At 38.3% G+C, this 16,621-nt stretch overlaps 1 protein-coding gene across 1 annotated transcript in view; it reads left to right on the forward strand.

Annotated features, from left to right (window-relative positions):
* Positions 1-16,621, forward strand: part of CSMD1 (CUB and Sushi multiple domains 1) — a 1,149,005-nt gene that overhangs the window by 956,205 nt on the left and 176,179 nt on the right. The window contains exons 28-30 of the mRNA XM_065681530.1: positions 1,180-1,318; positions 6,116-6,303; positions 10,322-10,516. Of these exons, the coding sequence (XP_065537602.1) occupies positions 1,180-1,318; positions 6,116-6,303; positions 10,322-10,516 (522 nt within the window). The remainder of the gene's footprint in view (positions 1-1,179; positions 1,319-6,115; positions 6,304-10,321; positions 10,517-16,621) is intronic.

Genomic DNA, 16,621 nt, shown 5'->3' on the forward strand with positions numbered 1-16,621 from the left:
AAAGGTTGTGTTACTTCCATTCCTGATTGTTTAGTGTTTTCTGCTCTATCTGTACTTCATAGTTTTCATCATGGTTATCACAGGCTCAAATATCAGCAGACATCCTCATGCATGTTATTTCAGAAACGTGAAACATTACTGGAACCAGTATTTGTGAATGAAACCAAAAAAGAAAGAAAAATGAAAGAAAAAGAGAGATCAAAAATAATTACTAAAATACCAAAACTGCAGACACAAAATCCTCCAAATACATAAATACACTAATTTTTAAAGCAAACAAATAAATAAATAAATAATGGAGAAGAAAATGCAGTTTAGTTTGTTTTCCAAAGTGCCATGAGGGGAATGCCTTTAGCAATGTCTTCATTTGGGTTAGGAGCATTGTTTCCAAGCAAATTTTCTTGTTCTCACTTTAGTTCATGATTTTGAATATTCTTGGAGCTTTTGAGTGAAACTAAACTGGAAAATGTGTTGTATGAGTGCATCTGATACACTGAAACAACTAGTGAGCATTCAGTCCATTTGACCAGGCTAGAAATGGCCATTAGTACCAACTGCTTTGCCTACAAATGTATTCCTGTCAGTCTGTGTGACTCTAATATAAATGCAGCCTGTATCTACTACTGTACTTTCTAGTTAGACTTCTATGTGATTATCGTCTTTGGAAGCTGGATTCCTTATCTGTTTCAAAGTGATGTTTATTGTAACTAAATGAATGTATGGATTTTTTATTTGGGTAAGACCTTCACTGAGTGAATGAAACTGTTTTGTGTTGCATCTACAGTCAGAAAAACCCTGCTTCCAGAATCCTGCTATTTAGTTATCCCAGTTCTTAAAGTACTTTCAGTACATAATACTTCAGCTTTCTAGAGATGGGATTAAGTAACGGTAAGAATATACAGGATCTTAGAGTCATTTCCAACCCTAACTGTTCTATGATTCTGTGACTTCCTATTTAACTACATATTTCTTTACATTTCTTTGCATTTCTTTAGAAAGAGCTTCTCTTAGGCTTCTTTTGGATATGCACAGAGCTGACTTTTTATAAGGAAAATACAAAAATGTTTGCTAGCTGGAAATGAGTAAAAGCAGAAGTCAATTTACTCCTGTTTAACAGCTAATATGTGCTTGTGAATTCAACATGTGACCATATTCCTATTTCTTTTTACATTCTGACAGCTGCATGTGGAGGAAACCTGACAGGCCCAGCAGGAGTTATTTTATCCCCTAACTATCCACAGCCTTATCCTCCTGGGAAAGAATGTGACTGGAGAATAAAAGTAAACCCTGACTTTGTCATTGCCTTGATATTCAAAAGGTACCATTTCTAGATGAATGCCTCTGTTTAAAAAGATTTTAAATGTCATGTCTAAAAATGGCATCATTTATCACTTCTTAAAGCTTCTAATTATATTCTCTTGCTAAGTCCTGGAATGTACGTGAGTTGTGTGCTATATCATTGCTTAAAAATAACATAAAAGAAAACTATGTAGTTATATGGCACTTTTGATATCAAATACCTTCCTGAGCAACAAAAAATTCTATGACCTGTGAAATATCTTTGAAAAACTGTCAGCTTTAGAAATGCTTGATTTACATTGTTGTACCTTATAGTAGAGACTTGAGCTGTAGTGAAGACTCTGTCTGTAACTCAGTTCTTAAAGTTTTTTACAAATACGGAGTAAAAATGCTTTGCTTGGAATGGATAGGTAAGGGAAAAAAATAGGCCTGCTTAAGAGATAGAAGACATCTAGATAATGTTTTCATAATAATAGTGAAAAAGTTAAATTACTCAGTGTGTTCCATCATCAAACTACATTTCTTGCAAACAGTTTTCACATATATTTAAGCTCAGGGATATAGTTGTATCCCTGTGTTTAGTTTATCATTTCTATTTGAATCAGGCCTAAATAATCATCTTGCTTGCTGTATCTATGGATGCAAATGTAAATTTTTTTCTGTCTTAGATTCTCTGCCCTAAGTGTGTTTTTTCAGCTAATAGCAGCATTGCTGTTGACTTCAGTGGGATGCTGATACAATTCTGATTCTTTTAGGAAGAGATGATGGCATGTTCAGAATTCTGTTGTGTAATATTTGCACCAAAAAAAAAAAAAAAACAACCCAGAAAAAAACAACAACAACAAACCACAACAACAAAAACAACAACAACAGCACAAAAAATTGAAAATCCAACAGTTTCTTTTGTTGACTGATTGAAATGTGGTTTCTTATAAAATACTGATACACAAGAAATTAAAGAATCGAAGCCTAAGGTACTTGGAATTATATAAACAGGAATATGATAATTCTGTTCTTCAGGTATGTGATCAAATAGCATTAAGAGATGAGAATAGTTTACCATTCATTACACTCTTGAAGATATCACATGATAGGTATGGTAAGAAGCATATTTCTGTGGACTGCCCACATAATCAGCTCAAATGCTCCATTTCAATTTAGAAAAAAGAAATTTATAGTTACTCAGAATTCAGGTTTGTTTGTGAATTCTATTTTAAGAAATACAAATATGAGCACTGTAATGGAATTTGCAGCTTATGCTATACTTCCAGTCACATTATAGATAATTGCAGTCCAGTAATACACACTGGACTGCCAAAATTTTTCCTAAATTTGATTTTCTGTGCTAGAAGTTCTTAAATTCTCCAGAAAAATATCTTCCTTAGAAATCTGAAAAAAAAATGTTATGCTATAGCTTCCGAGGTTCCTGGCACTACCTTTTACAACTGTATGATGTTGGAGAATATTCTTGGAAACTCATCCATCTTCTGACTGATGGAAATATAGGGCCTTTTAAGATGTAAATATAGAATCATAGACTCATAGAATAGTTAGGGTTGGAAAGGACCTCAAGATCATCTAGTTCAACACCCCTGCCATGGGCAGGGACACCTCACACTAAACCATCTCACCCAAGGCTTCTTCCAGCCTGGCCTTGAACACTGCCAGGGATGGAGCATTCACAACTTCCCTGGGCAACCCATTCCAGTGCCTCACCACCCTAACAGGAAAGAATTTCTTCCTTATATCCAGTTGTTGATCTCGTAAATACTTGCAGAAAAATGGGGGGAAAAAAAAGGAAATTGGAATGTAAATTAAGAAGGCGGGGAAAACCGAAACTATTACCTCTGTTCTTACAGGTATAAAACAGCGAAATGGAAAACTTCTTTTTTTTTTTTTAATAAATGTAGTATTTTTAGTATAAATGTACATATGAGTTACATGGATTTATATTTAATAAAAAAGTGTTCAACTACATGCTGGCAACTTTGTAATAGAGAAATGAGATTGCTTTACAAATGTATTAATGCATTATCACAAACCTCCTCTGATTTACATGAAATATCAGTGCTGAAATAACTCCATCTTTGCAATCCTTTCTGATTTGATTTTTAGAATAGAATAGAGTGGAGTAGAATAGAACAGAGTGTATCAGTTGGAAAGGACCCACAATGATCATGTATTCCAACTGCCTGACCAATTCAGGGCTAACCAAAAGTTAAAAGCATGTTAGTTAGAGCATTCCCTGAGTGCCTCTTAAACACTGGCAGGCTTGTAACATCAACAGCCTCTCTAGGAAGCTTCTTTCAGTGTTTGACCACCCTCTCAGTAAATAAATGCTTCCCAATGTCCAGTCTAAGCCTCCCTTGTTGCAGCTTTGAACCATTCCCATGTATCCTAACACGAGATACCAGTGAGAAGAGCTCAGGACCTCCCTCTCCACTCCCGCTTCTCAAGAAGCTGTAGATAGCAGTGATGTTGTGTTTAATGCACTTCAGGATACAGTTTGTCCTCCTAGCTGCCAGGGCTCACTACTGACTTGTCTTGGACCTGCTCTTGACTAGCACCTTATATCCCTTTTTGTAGTGCTGCTCTCCAGACTCTCCTCTCCCAGTTTCTACTTCTGCCCAGGATTACTCTGTATCAAGCACAGAATCTGCCATTTAGACTTAAATTTCATCCCATCTAGGTCCCGCTGCAGGGAATCTTTCCATCAATAGTCAACCACACTTCCCAGTTTGGTATTATCAGGAAACTTGGTAATGGTGCCTTCAACTTCTGCATCCCGAGTGTGAATAAATACATTGAACAGAACTGGCCCTAGAACTGAACTCCAAGGAACACAGCTGGTAACCAGTCACCAGGTAGATGTAGCCGCATTCACTACAACCCTTTGAGGTTTGCGCCTCAGCCAGTTTCTCACCCGCTGCACTGTGAACGTGCTCATCTCACAGTTAGCTTATCCAGAAGTATGTAGTGAGGGATGGTATCAAAAGCCTTACTAAAATCCAGGAAAACTGCATTCACCACCTTCCCTTCATCCCCTAGGTGGGTGACCTTATTGTAGAAGGATATCAAATCAGTTAAACAAGTTTTTCCCTTAGTGAACCCATGTGGACTGTGCCTGATGATTGCATTATTCTTTAAATGCCTTTCAATTGTACCCAGTAGAATCTCCTCTAGAATTTTCCAGGAATGTTTTCAATGTGACATGATTCACTAAGATTGTATTGTAAAGATCACATATACGTGCCATCACTTGATTTAAAATCTCCAGATTCCATTCATTTTGGTTTATAGGTTCCTCAGTGCAACAACAGCCTTTAAAAAAACAAAAAAACAAAAACAAAAAAAAACAACAAAAAAAAAAGGTCTGTAGTTCCTTGGGTCTTCCCTCACACCCTTCATATAAATTGCCGTAGCATTGGCTAGCTTCTAATCAGCAGGGACTTCCCCACATACAAAGAGCTTTGGTATAGGATCAAGAGGTGTAATGTTTCTTTGACATCTACAAAATTTGCTTTCTTAACATACCATTTTCTGTTCATTTTATCTAACAGTTCTCATTCTTAGGCAATATGCTACAGGTAATACCTGTACTATTCTCAAGGAAGAAAAGGGCACTGCTGCATAGCATAGAGTTGTGGGCTGAGAATACAGAGATGCAATATATTTTGTCAAATTTGTGCTGGCTACAGGAAGATTGAAAACCAGTGCCCTGTGCAATTTACTTTTCTTTGGTTTTGGTTTTTAGACTGCCATTTCTTTCAACTCTTCTAACTCTCAAGTAAAAATTCTCTGTCTTAGCAAAAATTTCAAAACATTTTTTCTGGCATCCCTTACCTCTTGAAAATATTGCATGAAATATTATTCATTATATGAAACTATTTTCATCTGACATTACATGACTTGGAAAAGTTTGTGTTTAACAGCACTAACTGATATGATAGAAAGGAAAACAGCTGAACACCACACTTGCAAAAAAGCCAAATATTTCTTTATTTTGGTTTACAAAGACAAATAGAAAAAAATCCACCACTTGACTGAGTCTTTGGCTACTTTTTTTTTTTTTTTTTATGTAGGTTTGCTTCTATTTCCTTTAGTTGTCCTAATGTATCCTTCTATCTAGCTCTGTATAAGTTTCTCATAAAAAAGCTTGTGTGTTTATATTGTCTCAGAATTCATCTCAGATTCCTCTGAAAGGCATTACATTGATCTTCATTATTGCTTTTTATAAAGATATGTCATAAAATACAGCATACCATAGATGGTTTAGTAAGAAGAATAATAATGTTCCACCTGAATTTATCATTGCTCTCTGATATAATTTGGTTATGAACAGAGGCAAGTTCCAGGATGGTGGTCTTTCCATATGAAAAAGCATCTTACATCTAAAATGGTAAATTTATGTTTGTGATGGGTGGACTTAATATCATCCAGTTAAGCCAAGTAAAAGCTAGACTTTTAATTTAAGCTATTTGTCTGGATCATTCCTGTGATCACAGGTAAGAGGTGGCCTTTCTTCTGCAGGTGATTAATTTCATCTTGAGAAAGGTGTTAAGAGTGTTGGGAGTATATGCTTCTTTTTCATTGACTGTAGACAGAGCCTGAAAGATGGCTGGATAGTAGATCTTTTGGAAAAGTGAAGGTTTTTAAATCAATTGAAAGTAAATTTTCACTGTGGATCATATTTTAAAGGACTTTTATTTCTGGAGAAGAAAATGTGTTAGGCAGAAGATTGGCAGCCACAGTCACAGTAGTGTTTAACTCATGAAAAATAAATGAAGGCTTAATTCTCTTTTTCCTTTATTTTCAGTTTCAATATGGAACCCAGTTACGATTTTCTACATATTTATGAAGGGGAAGATTCCAACAGTCCTCTAATTGGTAGTTTTCAAGGCTCACAGGCTCCTGAAAGAATAGAGAGCAGTGGTAGCAGCCTGTTTCTGGCTTTTCGCAGTGATGCTTCTGTTGGAATGTCAGGATTTGCCATTGACTATAAAGGTACTGTTTGCACCATAATCAATGGAAACATAAAGGGAAGGAATTGTTATTTAGTATGTATTGAAACTCAAATCTGTGTACTTCTAGATGAACTCATACTGAACTGCCAAATACCTCTTTACATTGGTACAGGTTTTAAAAATTGTTTTCTGTAAATGTGTGGAAGAGCACAGAATTTCTCTTTCATGTCATAGAATCAGAATACCTACAGTTGGAAGGGATCCTAAGATCGCCGAGTTCCAACCCCCCTGCCATGGGCACAGACACCTTACAATACACCATGCCACCCAAGGCTCTGTCAAACCTGGCCTTGAACACCGCCAGGGATGGAGCATTCACAACCTCCCTGGGCAACCCATTCCAGTGCCTCACCACCCTTACAGTAAAGAATTTCTTCCTTATATCCAATCTAAACTTCCCCTGTTTATGTTTTAACCCGTTACTCCATGTCATATTACTACAGTCCCTAATGAAGAGTCCTGGAAGGCTGCTATGATTTCTCCATGCATCCTTCCCTTCTCCAGGCCGAACAGCCCCAACTTTCTCAGCCTGTCTTCATACGGGAGGTGCTCCAGTCCCCTGGTCATCCTGTGGCTCTCCTCTGGACGTGTTCCAGCAGTTCCATGTCCTTTTTATGTTGAGGAAACCAGAACTGCACACAATACTCTAAGTGAGGTCTCGTGAGAGAAGAGTAGAGGGGCAGGATCACCTCCCAGTCATACTCCTTTTGATGCAGCCCAGGATACGGTTGGCTTTCTGGGCTGCGAGCGCACACTGCTGGCTTATGTTAAGTTTCTCATTGACCAGCACTCCCAAGTCCTCTGCAGGGCAGCTCTGAATCACTTCTCTGCCCAACCTGTAGCTTTGCCTGGGATTGCTCCAACCCAGGTGTAGGACCTTGCACTTGCCGTGGTTAAACTTCATAAGGCTGGCATCAGCCCACCTCACAAGCATGTCGAGGTCCCTCTGGATGGCATTCCTTCCCTCCAGCATATCAACCAAACCACACAGCTTGATGTCATCGGCAAACTTGCTGAGGGAGCACTCAATCCTGTCTATGTCAGCGACAAAGATGTTGAACAGGACTGGTCCCAACACCGATCCCTGAGGGACACCACTCGTTACTGGTCTCTAACTGGACACTGAGCCATTGACCACAACTCTTAGCGTGTCGCCATCCAGCCAGTTCCTTATCCACCGAGTGGTCCACCTATCAAATTGATGTCTCTCCAATTTAGACAAGGATGTCATGTGGGACAGTGTCGAACGCTTTGCCTAAGTCCAGGTAGTTGACGTCAAGTGCTTTACCCCTGTCCATCAGTTCCATAGCCCCATCATAGATGGCCACCAAATTGGTCAGGCAGGATTTCCCCCTAGTGAAGACATGCTGGCTGTCACCAAGCACCTTGTTGTGCCTTAACATGCCTTCCAGTAGGATCTGCTCCAAGATTTTTCCAGGCACAGAGATGAGACTGACTGGTCTGTAATTCTCTGGGTCATCCATTTTCCCCTTCTTGAAAATGGGGTTATATTTCCCCTTTTCCAGTTGTCAGGAACTTCACCTGACTGCCATGATTTTTCAGATATGATGGACAGTGGCTTAGCAACTTCATTCACCAGCTCCTTCAGGACCCGCATATGGATTTCATCAGGTCCCATAGACTTGTGTACGTTCAGGTTCTTAAGATAGTCTCAAAGCAGATCCTCTTCTACAGTGTGCCCAAGGTCGTCATTCTCACAGTCCCTGCGTCTGCCTTCCAAGACTTGGGTGGTGTGGTCAGAGCTTTTGCAGTGAAGACGGAGCCAAAGAAGTCATTTATGTACATTTTCATCTTCCAGAAAAAATGTAGAGATAGAAGATGCACATCAAAAGTAGCATTTGGAAAAGAGTTGTAGAATAATGTAATTTTCTTACCCAATTAGAATATATGACTGCTGCAGCTTCCTTGCTGATACATAACAATTCATTTTGCTTTCCACTTTATTGTTGAATCTACATATCCATATTTTAATAACTACTGCAGGACAATAATTGCATTTTCTGGGGAGAACCTATTACTAGGCAGAAATTGGGTTATACTGATTGTTTATTAAAGGTAAACATTTCAAATGCTGGTTCATTTTCTGGTCACAGATGCTGTCTCTGGCTTAATTTTCTTCTCTGCTAAGATTTATCAAGCTGTTTTTCATCAGGAGAGGTGCTGCCTCAGCTTCTTATTGATCATAGAAGCCAGCCACATTGTTGTATATATCTCATATGTGTGCCTGTACTCAACTGAAAGTTAAATAATAAAGTATATGTGCAGAGCAGTATATTTTTAAAAGTTCTTTTCAATAGTACATTAAGTACAATAAGGGCAGTACAGTAAGGCAGTACAATAAGTACATTATTGAATATTTATATAAAATTTATAGACTCATAGAATGGTTAGGGTTGGAAAAGACATTAAGGATCATCTAGTTCCAATACCCTGCCATGGGCAGGGACACCTTCCATTGGATCAGGTTGCTCAAAGACCTGTTGAACCTGGCCTTGAACACTTCCACGGATAAGGCAGCCACAGATTCCCTTGGAAACCTGTTCCAGTGTCTCACCACCCTCACAGTAAAGAATTTCTTCTTTATACCTGATCTAAATCTCCTCTCAGTCTTTTTAAAGCCATTACGTCTTGTCCTATCCATACCTGCCCTTGAAAGAAGTCCCTCTCCAGATTTCTTGTAGACCCGTTTTAGGTACTGGGAGGCTGCTCTAATTTGAAGTCTCACAAGACTAGAGTAGAGGGGGAGAATCCACTCCCTTGACCTGCTGGTCACATTCCTTCTGATGCAGCCCGGGATACAATTTGCTTTCTGGGCTCTGTTTGCGCACTGCCAGCTAGCATGGAGCTTCTCATCAACCAACACCCCCAAGTTCTTCTCCCGGGGGCTACTCTCAATCCATTCGCTGCCCAGCCTGTAGCTGTGCTACCACCATTGGGGTAGATGGTGCAGACCCCCCAGCCAGAGCTGCAACCTTTGCTCTCAGGTGAGTGCCCCATTCTATCTTGAGGGTCAGATAGGATGAGTGTCCTTGACCTGTGCAGGCCTGGCTGCTGGGTTATGTTGACTTGAAGTCCTACTTGTGGAATGCCCCTTCTTCAAAGAGCAGCCTCCTGTGTCAACTGCTGTGCAAACTGCCACACCAGATCCTGGTTGACACGCCATGCTGGGTGTGCCTCTCCTGTTCCAGCGCTCCTGGTCGCTCATGCTATATAGGACTGCTTTTTTTGGGGTGGCAGATGGCCGCTGTTACCCTTAGCACCATGCCTGCCCTGTCAACCACCCTCGTCTGTGCAAGCTGACAGTTCCTGGTGGGTTTCTCTGGTCCCCTGGGCTTGCCTGGCTCATGAAACCCTCCCCATTCACCACAATCCTCCACTCTGCTGCACAAAGTGCCCGCTGCAGAGCTGATCGCCTTGGCAATGTTTACATTTGTGATTATGGACATCTAGTTTTGCTCTCTGATAATATTCCTTGAGTATTTCATTAAAATACATACTTTATTAACATAAAACAAGGAAAGGAGGCTTGCTGTAAACAATAAAGGGACAATAAATTTTTAATGTTTAAATTATTCCATAGCATGGCAAATTTCTAGGCAGAAGTTATTGAGTACTGATCATGATACTTTGTTAAAAAACATAAATAGTGTTAAGTGGTGAATTCTAGAAATCCTAGTTCTTCTGTTACACTACTAAGCTTCATTGGAGTAATTCAGCTTTTGGAGAGTTCTACTAACAAAAGGTAGGAAGAAAATGCTCTTGGTTAGATCCTTTCAGTATAATTTCCTTGGCCAGATAACCAATCTAATGCAAATTTCCATGACCTTATAGTAAGCATGAAGAAACAAGAAAAATATTTTAATAAGCTCTTGAACAATGTAAACTGACTGGGAAAAAAACACTGATAGTTGTTCAATTTTGTGCTTTCTTATTTTAATTGAAAGTATATGTCAATTTACTTTAATACATTTTAACAGAAAAGCCACGGGAAGCTTGTTTTGATCCTGGAAACATCATGAACGGGACAAGAATTGGAACAGACTTTAAGCTTGGTTCAACCATTACGTACCAGTGTGATTCTGGATATAAGATTATCGATCCTTCAACTATAACATGTGTAATTGGTGCAGATGGAAAGCCAGCATGGAACCGAGCGTTGCCATCTTGTAATGGTATGTACTGTTTTCTTACCATTTTCCGTGTCCCTCCAGTGAATCCAGAGTTTCTGCGTCTCTGAGAATGTTTATACTATTTCTATGCATATAGCTTGCATTAAAAAGCATCTGAAGCTGAAAAATAAAAAATAAGAGTTTTGGACTATAGCTCATTCAGTAACATATTGTTTTAAGTACTTTAAAAAAGATTTTGAAATCAACACATATTACTATGTTCATAATAATAATTAGGTGATAAGTTTCCATGGTTTCCCCTTTACATCAATTTTAGTGGAAGGCTTTCTGATCTTTATAAGAATCCATGTAAAATAGAGCAAATAATAATTATGAAGTATTACTACCAATTTTTTTCTATTTATTATTTTTGAATTACCAGATGCCAATTTACTGTTTCTTTGATTGCAAGCAGGGGCAGTCCTTTAAACAAAATGGAGCTTCAATATATGACTAATTTATAATAAAAGGGATTGATCTGTACTCCCACATAGTCTCAAGATGTTTTCAAGTATTACCTTCTTAGTGGTGGAAATTCAGAATTGTGTTTTAGAAGTGGAAACTTAAACTGTGCATACGGTGTTTCAGTTGTGCTCAGAGCGAGGACTGGAGACTGGATATGGGTTGTTGAGTAGACTCAAGTTGTTAGACTATTTCCAAGCATGATTTTTGTCCAGACTGTATAGCACTCTAAAATCTTTCAGGCACAGTGCAGGAATAAGCGGGGGACAAAGGCTTTTCTCTCTGGGACTTCACTCCCTGCCTGAATTATGTTGTATGTACTGATTTAAAGTTCTGTTTCTAACTGCCTCCTGAATGGTCCTCATTAATTAGCTTATCTCCTGGATGAACTCCTGTACATATATCTGAAATTGGAAGGGACCTCTGGAGAACACCTACTCCAACTCTGCCCAAGCAGGGTCACCTAAAATAGATTGCCCAGGATTGTGTCCAGTTGGTTTTCAAGTATCTCCAGGGATGGGGACTCCACAGCCTTTTGGGGCAACGTTTGCTTGTGTTGACTATCTGTTCAATAGAAACGTGTTTTAGGATGGAACATCATGAGTTTTAATTTATAATAACTGTCTCTTATTCTGAGTGGACACTAATAAGAGCCTGGGTCCTCTCTCTTCTTCATTTCCTCCCATCAAGTATTTATATACACTGATAAGATCCCCCAAGCCTTCTATTTCTTAGGCTAAACTGTTCTAGCTCTCAGCATGTGAAAGTCTATTAATTACCTTTGTGGCCCTTCTCTGGTCTTACTCCACTAAATCCATCTATTTCTTGTACTGGGGAGCTGTCGTGGTTTAAACTGATCCACACAGGTCGTCCACTCACGCACACCCCCCACCCCCCCCCCCCGACCCTCCTCACTCCCGGAGGGATGGGGAGGACAATCAAGAGAATGTAACTCCCACGGGTTGAGATAAGAACAGCCCAGTAACTAAGGTATAACACAAATCACTGCTGCTACCGCCAATGATAATATTGATAAGAGAAAATAACAAGAGAATACGATACCACCGCCGAACGAGTTCGACCCCCCCGAAGAGAGAGTGTGCCTTTCCGGGTAACTCCCAGTTACCTCCCTGGGCATGACGTGCTGTGGTATGGAATACCTCTTTGGCTAGTTTGGGTCAGGTGTCCTGTCTCTGCTTCCTCCAGGCCTCCCCTCGTCCCCAGCAGAGCATGAGACTCACAAAGTCCTTGGCCAGAATAAACATTACTTAACAACAATTAAAAACAATCGGTGTTATCAGCTCTGTTCCCAGGCTGGAAGTCAAAACACAGAGCTTGCACCAGTTACTAAGAAGGAGCAAAATGGCTCCTGGTAAACCCCAGGACAGGAGCCCAGATCTGAACACAGTAATCCAGATGTAGTCTCACCAGTGCTGAGCAGAGGGGATGGATCACCTCCTGGATGTTTTGGGAAATAATCATCCTAACACTTATCCTAAAGTGGTGATGGCCACATTTGCTGTAAAGGCACGTTGCTTGATCATGTTCAGCTTGTTGACCACAATCAACAAAAAAGAGAAATTGGGATGGGTATTTTTCTCTTAGGGGTTGTTGATTCAGTAACTTTGTTTTTAAAAGTTTTTAAATAAAAATAGCTAGTGTTTTTTCCCCCATATGGTGAATATTTAGAGCACATGGAAGAGCAGGATGATTGTTTTACTTATGAGTGCAGAATGCAGTTTTTGCTTTGACATGGCAATAATTTAATGGAAAAAAAATAAAATCAGTGGTTCACCTTGTAAACTAAGATACTTCTCATTTTTGTGTCTTTAGAGAAATTCAAATTTAAATTTAAAAATAATTTATTTTCTTAATTTTTTTAAAGGAGAACGAAAATCCTCTTAAGAAATAATTTGCTATTAAAGTGGTATCTTTTATTATAACACTTTATGAAATATTGTCCTGGGTTCAGCAGTAGCAGTTATTTTCCTCCTTCTTCGTAAGTGGTGCAGTGCTGTGTTTTGACTTTTTGGCCTGGGAACAGAGCTGATAACACCGATGTTTTTAGTTGCTGCTCATATATTTGGTCTGGCCAAGGACTTTCTGAGCCTCATGCTCTGCCAGGGGGGAGGGGAAGCTGGGAGGAAGCAGAGACAGGACACCTGACCCAAACTGACCAAAGAGGTATTCCATACCACAGCACGTCATGCCCAGGATGTAATGGAGAGTTACCCGGAAGGGCTAGGGCACTGCAGGGTTGGACGAGGTATCGGTTGGTGCTCGGCTTGTGGGAGTGGGGTGAGTTACTGGTCAGCTGGTGTTGAGGTGTTGTATTCTTTCCTCTTGTTATTTCCTTTATCATTATTATTATTGGTGGTAGCAGTAGTGATTTGTGTTATACCTTAGTTACTAAACTGTTCTTATCTCAACCTGTGGGAGTTGCATTCTTTTTGATTCTCCTCTCCGTCCCTCCAGGAGCAGGGGGAGGGCAAGAAGCAGGGGGAATGAGTGGACGAGCTTTGTGGTTGGGTTTAAACCACGACAAATATGAAATAATTAAGGGAAATGTTCTTTTTAATCCTCTATTTTTTACACCCATCAATAAAGGTCTAGAATAGGCTGACAGATACATATTTCAGCTGTATTTTAACAAAATAGACATCAGTGTCTGACAGTTCATTTTGAGGATCATTAATACATAATTAAAAATCTAAAATTTTACAGGAAATAATTTTTCAACACAAATCTTTTAGTACTTTATTTACAATAACTAATATATGTAACTTTCTTTTGATTTGCTAAGATTGTTCTATATTTATACAAAACAAATGCTGAAACAAGCGATGGAGCATGAATTCATTAGCTATAACCCTGAGATGTAATTTTACTTTTCTGTCTCAGTAATTATAATTCATATTCCAAGGTGACAATTAATACAATATTGAGATGCTGTGTTATCTATTCTAAATAATACCAAGTGTCTAAAGAAGCAGAAAGATTGGGTATCTGTCTTGACACTGGAATAAATGCTTGTGAAAGTACTTTAAGTCTATTTACTTAGTGTGGTTTACTATGTGTTCCATTTTAAACCACACAGTCTTATGACTTCAGTCATTTATATGGCACAGTACATGATTACTGCTACACTTATGTCTCTAGTATGGAGTAAACCTAGATAAAGAAATATTTATCTCTTTGATAAAATAGTCTTGAATTATGAGAAGGACAAAAGTCTCAAATTGTGGGTTATAATGGAGGCAGAGGTTGCTGAGTATGCACAAGCTTTTTGGATCCTTGTAAATCTCATCTTACGATAGTACTGTAATGAGGGCTGTGACAAAGATCCAGAGGAAGTAAAACATTCTTTTTGTCACAGGACACAGTTTTGAGTAACATTGAGACACTAATAATTTAAAGTTAAAAAATAGTGATGTGAGTGAAAAGTCTAAACAAAAGAAATCATGTTTAAATATAAGTATGAAATACATATAAAACGTATTTATACATGATTTTAAGGGTAGGATTCATATAGGAGGCCAAAACCAAAATACACTCAAGTTCACCTTTGTTGTCACATAAAGCCCTCTTGTAATATACAGCTTAACTCAATCAAAATGTAAAATACCAAACGAAAATGCTCATGATGCAATTTTAACAGTGTTCTGAGTTTATATTTCTTCATTTATACCGGTAGCTAACTGTCTCATTTTGAAATCCTTTCAAATATTGTATGAATAAACATTACAAATTTTGAAGCATAAAATATAGACAAGAACCTTAAATTATTACTGTATAGTAAACATTATGAATGTCTGAAAGTGATGCACTTAATTCTGTAAGTCAATTACCCTAATTAAGTGAATCTAAGTTTATTTCCTTGTGGTGTAGGTTTTATTGTGGGTTGGTTTTTGTTGTTTTTTTTTTTTTTTTTTTTAAGGTAGCATTTTCAAGTCAGACATGATGAAAACAGATTTCATTTTTAGCTGGGTAACAGCCAGCAACCACCAGTAGGTATATTCTGAAATACTAATGGAATGTTTGAGGCGTATTATTTTCATTATTAATTTACATGCTCTGAAAAAGTCAGCTTTGCTCACTAAAACAAATGTTACTTTGAGAGGTATGTTTAGGATATATTTGACTGTGACAGCACAGTACTGATAAATTTTACAGACTTAATCTGTGAAAGAACTTTTCTTGCACCTTTATTGCCCTAAGCACTCGCAGGCTTTCCTTACAAAGTGGATATACTACAAAGATGTTATCATAGATGTTATCAAAGATATGCCTGAAAGTAGTAAAATACATTTTAGAGGGGAACGTTTTTTAACTCTGTAACTTTTGTATTTGTTATATATTAAGCACAAGTAATATATTCAAGTGAAATGTTCATCACTTTAGAATTTCACCTCAATTCACCACAAAGTCTAGGAGACAGGCTTTGTGGCTTCGTTTCTGGTATCCTCAAAGCAAGAAAAGAAGAAATATAGATTTGAAATTCACGGCATTCATGGTTCCTTTTGATATTTGAGTTTCACCTCAACCACATAATCCTGTTCAGCCTATGGATAGATTAAACTCATCTTCTATCATTAGATTGTATTTTGAATAATTCATACGAACAGCTAAGAGAAGACACAGATTTGTAGTATTAATTGCTACCTGTATAAGGCAGTTAAACTTTAGAGGTATTATTTCAAATGTCATTTTTAAAGCCCAGTTGCTGTCAGGGAGCAGAATGACCAGGTCTGCCCCACAAGGGCGGATGAGCCAGGAGCCGAGGATGACCTTCAGGCTTACCTTCACTCATTACTCCCAGTCCCACAGCACATGAGCCCAGTGAGCAGAGCCAGGAGCTGGTAGTAGGGTCCTTTGATAGCCCCAGACCAATAAGCTTGTTGTCTACCTGGACTCCAGGTCCTTCTCAGAGCTGCTTTCCAGGCAGTTGTTAAAACTGTTTAGATTAGGCAATGATCTTTTCCTTGCTTAAAAACAAAAATAATGTGTTTATTCTTTTTTTAATATATAATTTTGTCTCAGGATTTTTTAAAATAATTTCATTATTGGCTCCTTGGGCAAAATGGCATTTTACAACTATCTTTTATTCTTGTAAAATCTATAGCTTTTAGTAGAGTTTGATGAAATAATTTGACAAAAAAAAAAAGAGCACTGTATTGTATATAACATGTAATTATTATAAAACTTACATTTTTGAAGATTTTGATAGGAAATAAACCTTTCCATTAATTCTCAAAAGTTGAGAAAAGTTACAGCAATACTTTTTTCAATATATAGAAAATAGGTATTTGCTAATTTCCTTTTCTTATATTATTTGTCCAACACAAGGAGATATTTTAACTTGAAAATAGCCACTCCTTATGTTAGCTGTTTCTGAAAAAGCACATCACTTTCATCCACTCCCTGCTTTGGCTTTTCCTGAGAAATCCTTGAGACACAGACTTCCTGTGATGTCATGTTTTCACTTACAATTGGTAAATCCGGCAGTCCCTTAGCGTGCTGCATTCATTGCTGATGCATGGAAGGAGCATACGCATTGCTCACTTTTTTCTCATATGGGCCAAACTGCCACTCACCTAATGCCTGACTAGTCTTGAAGGCTGAGATTCCGCTGTTCTTAAATATTGC

Source organism: Lathamus discolor, chromosome 5 (assembly GCF_037157495.1).
Source record: "Lathamus discolor isolate bLatDis1 chromosome 5, bLatDis1.hap1, whole genome shotgun sequence".
NCBI lineage: Eukaryota > Metazoa > Chordata > Aves > Psittaciformes > Psittacidae > Lathamus > Lathamus discolor.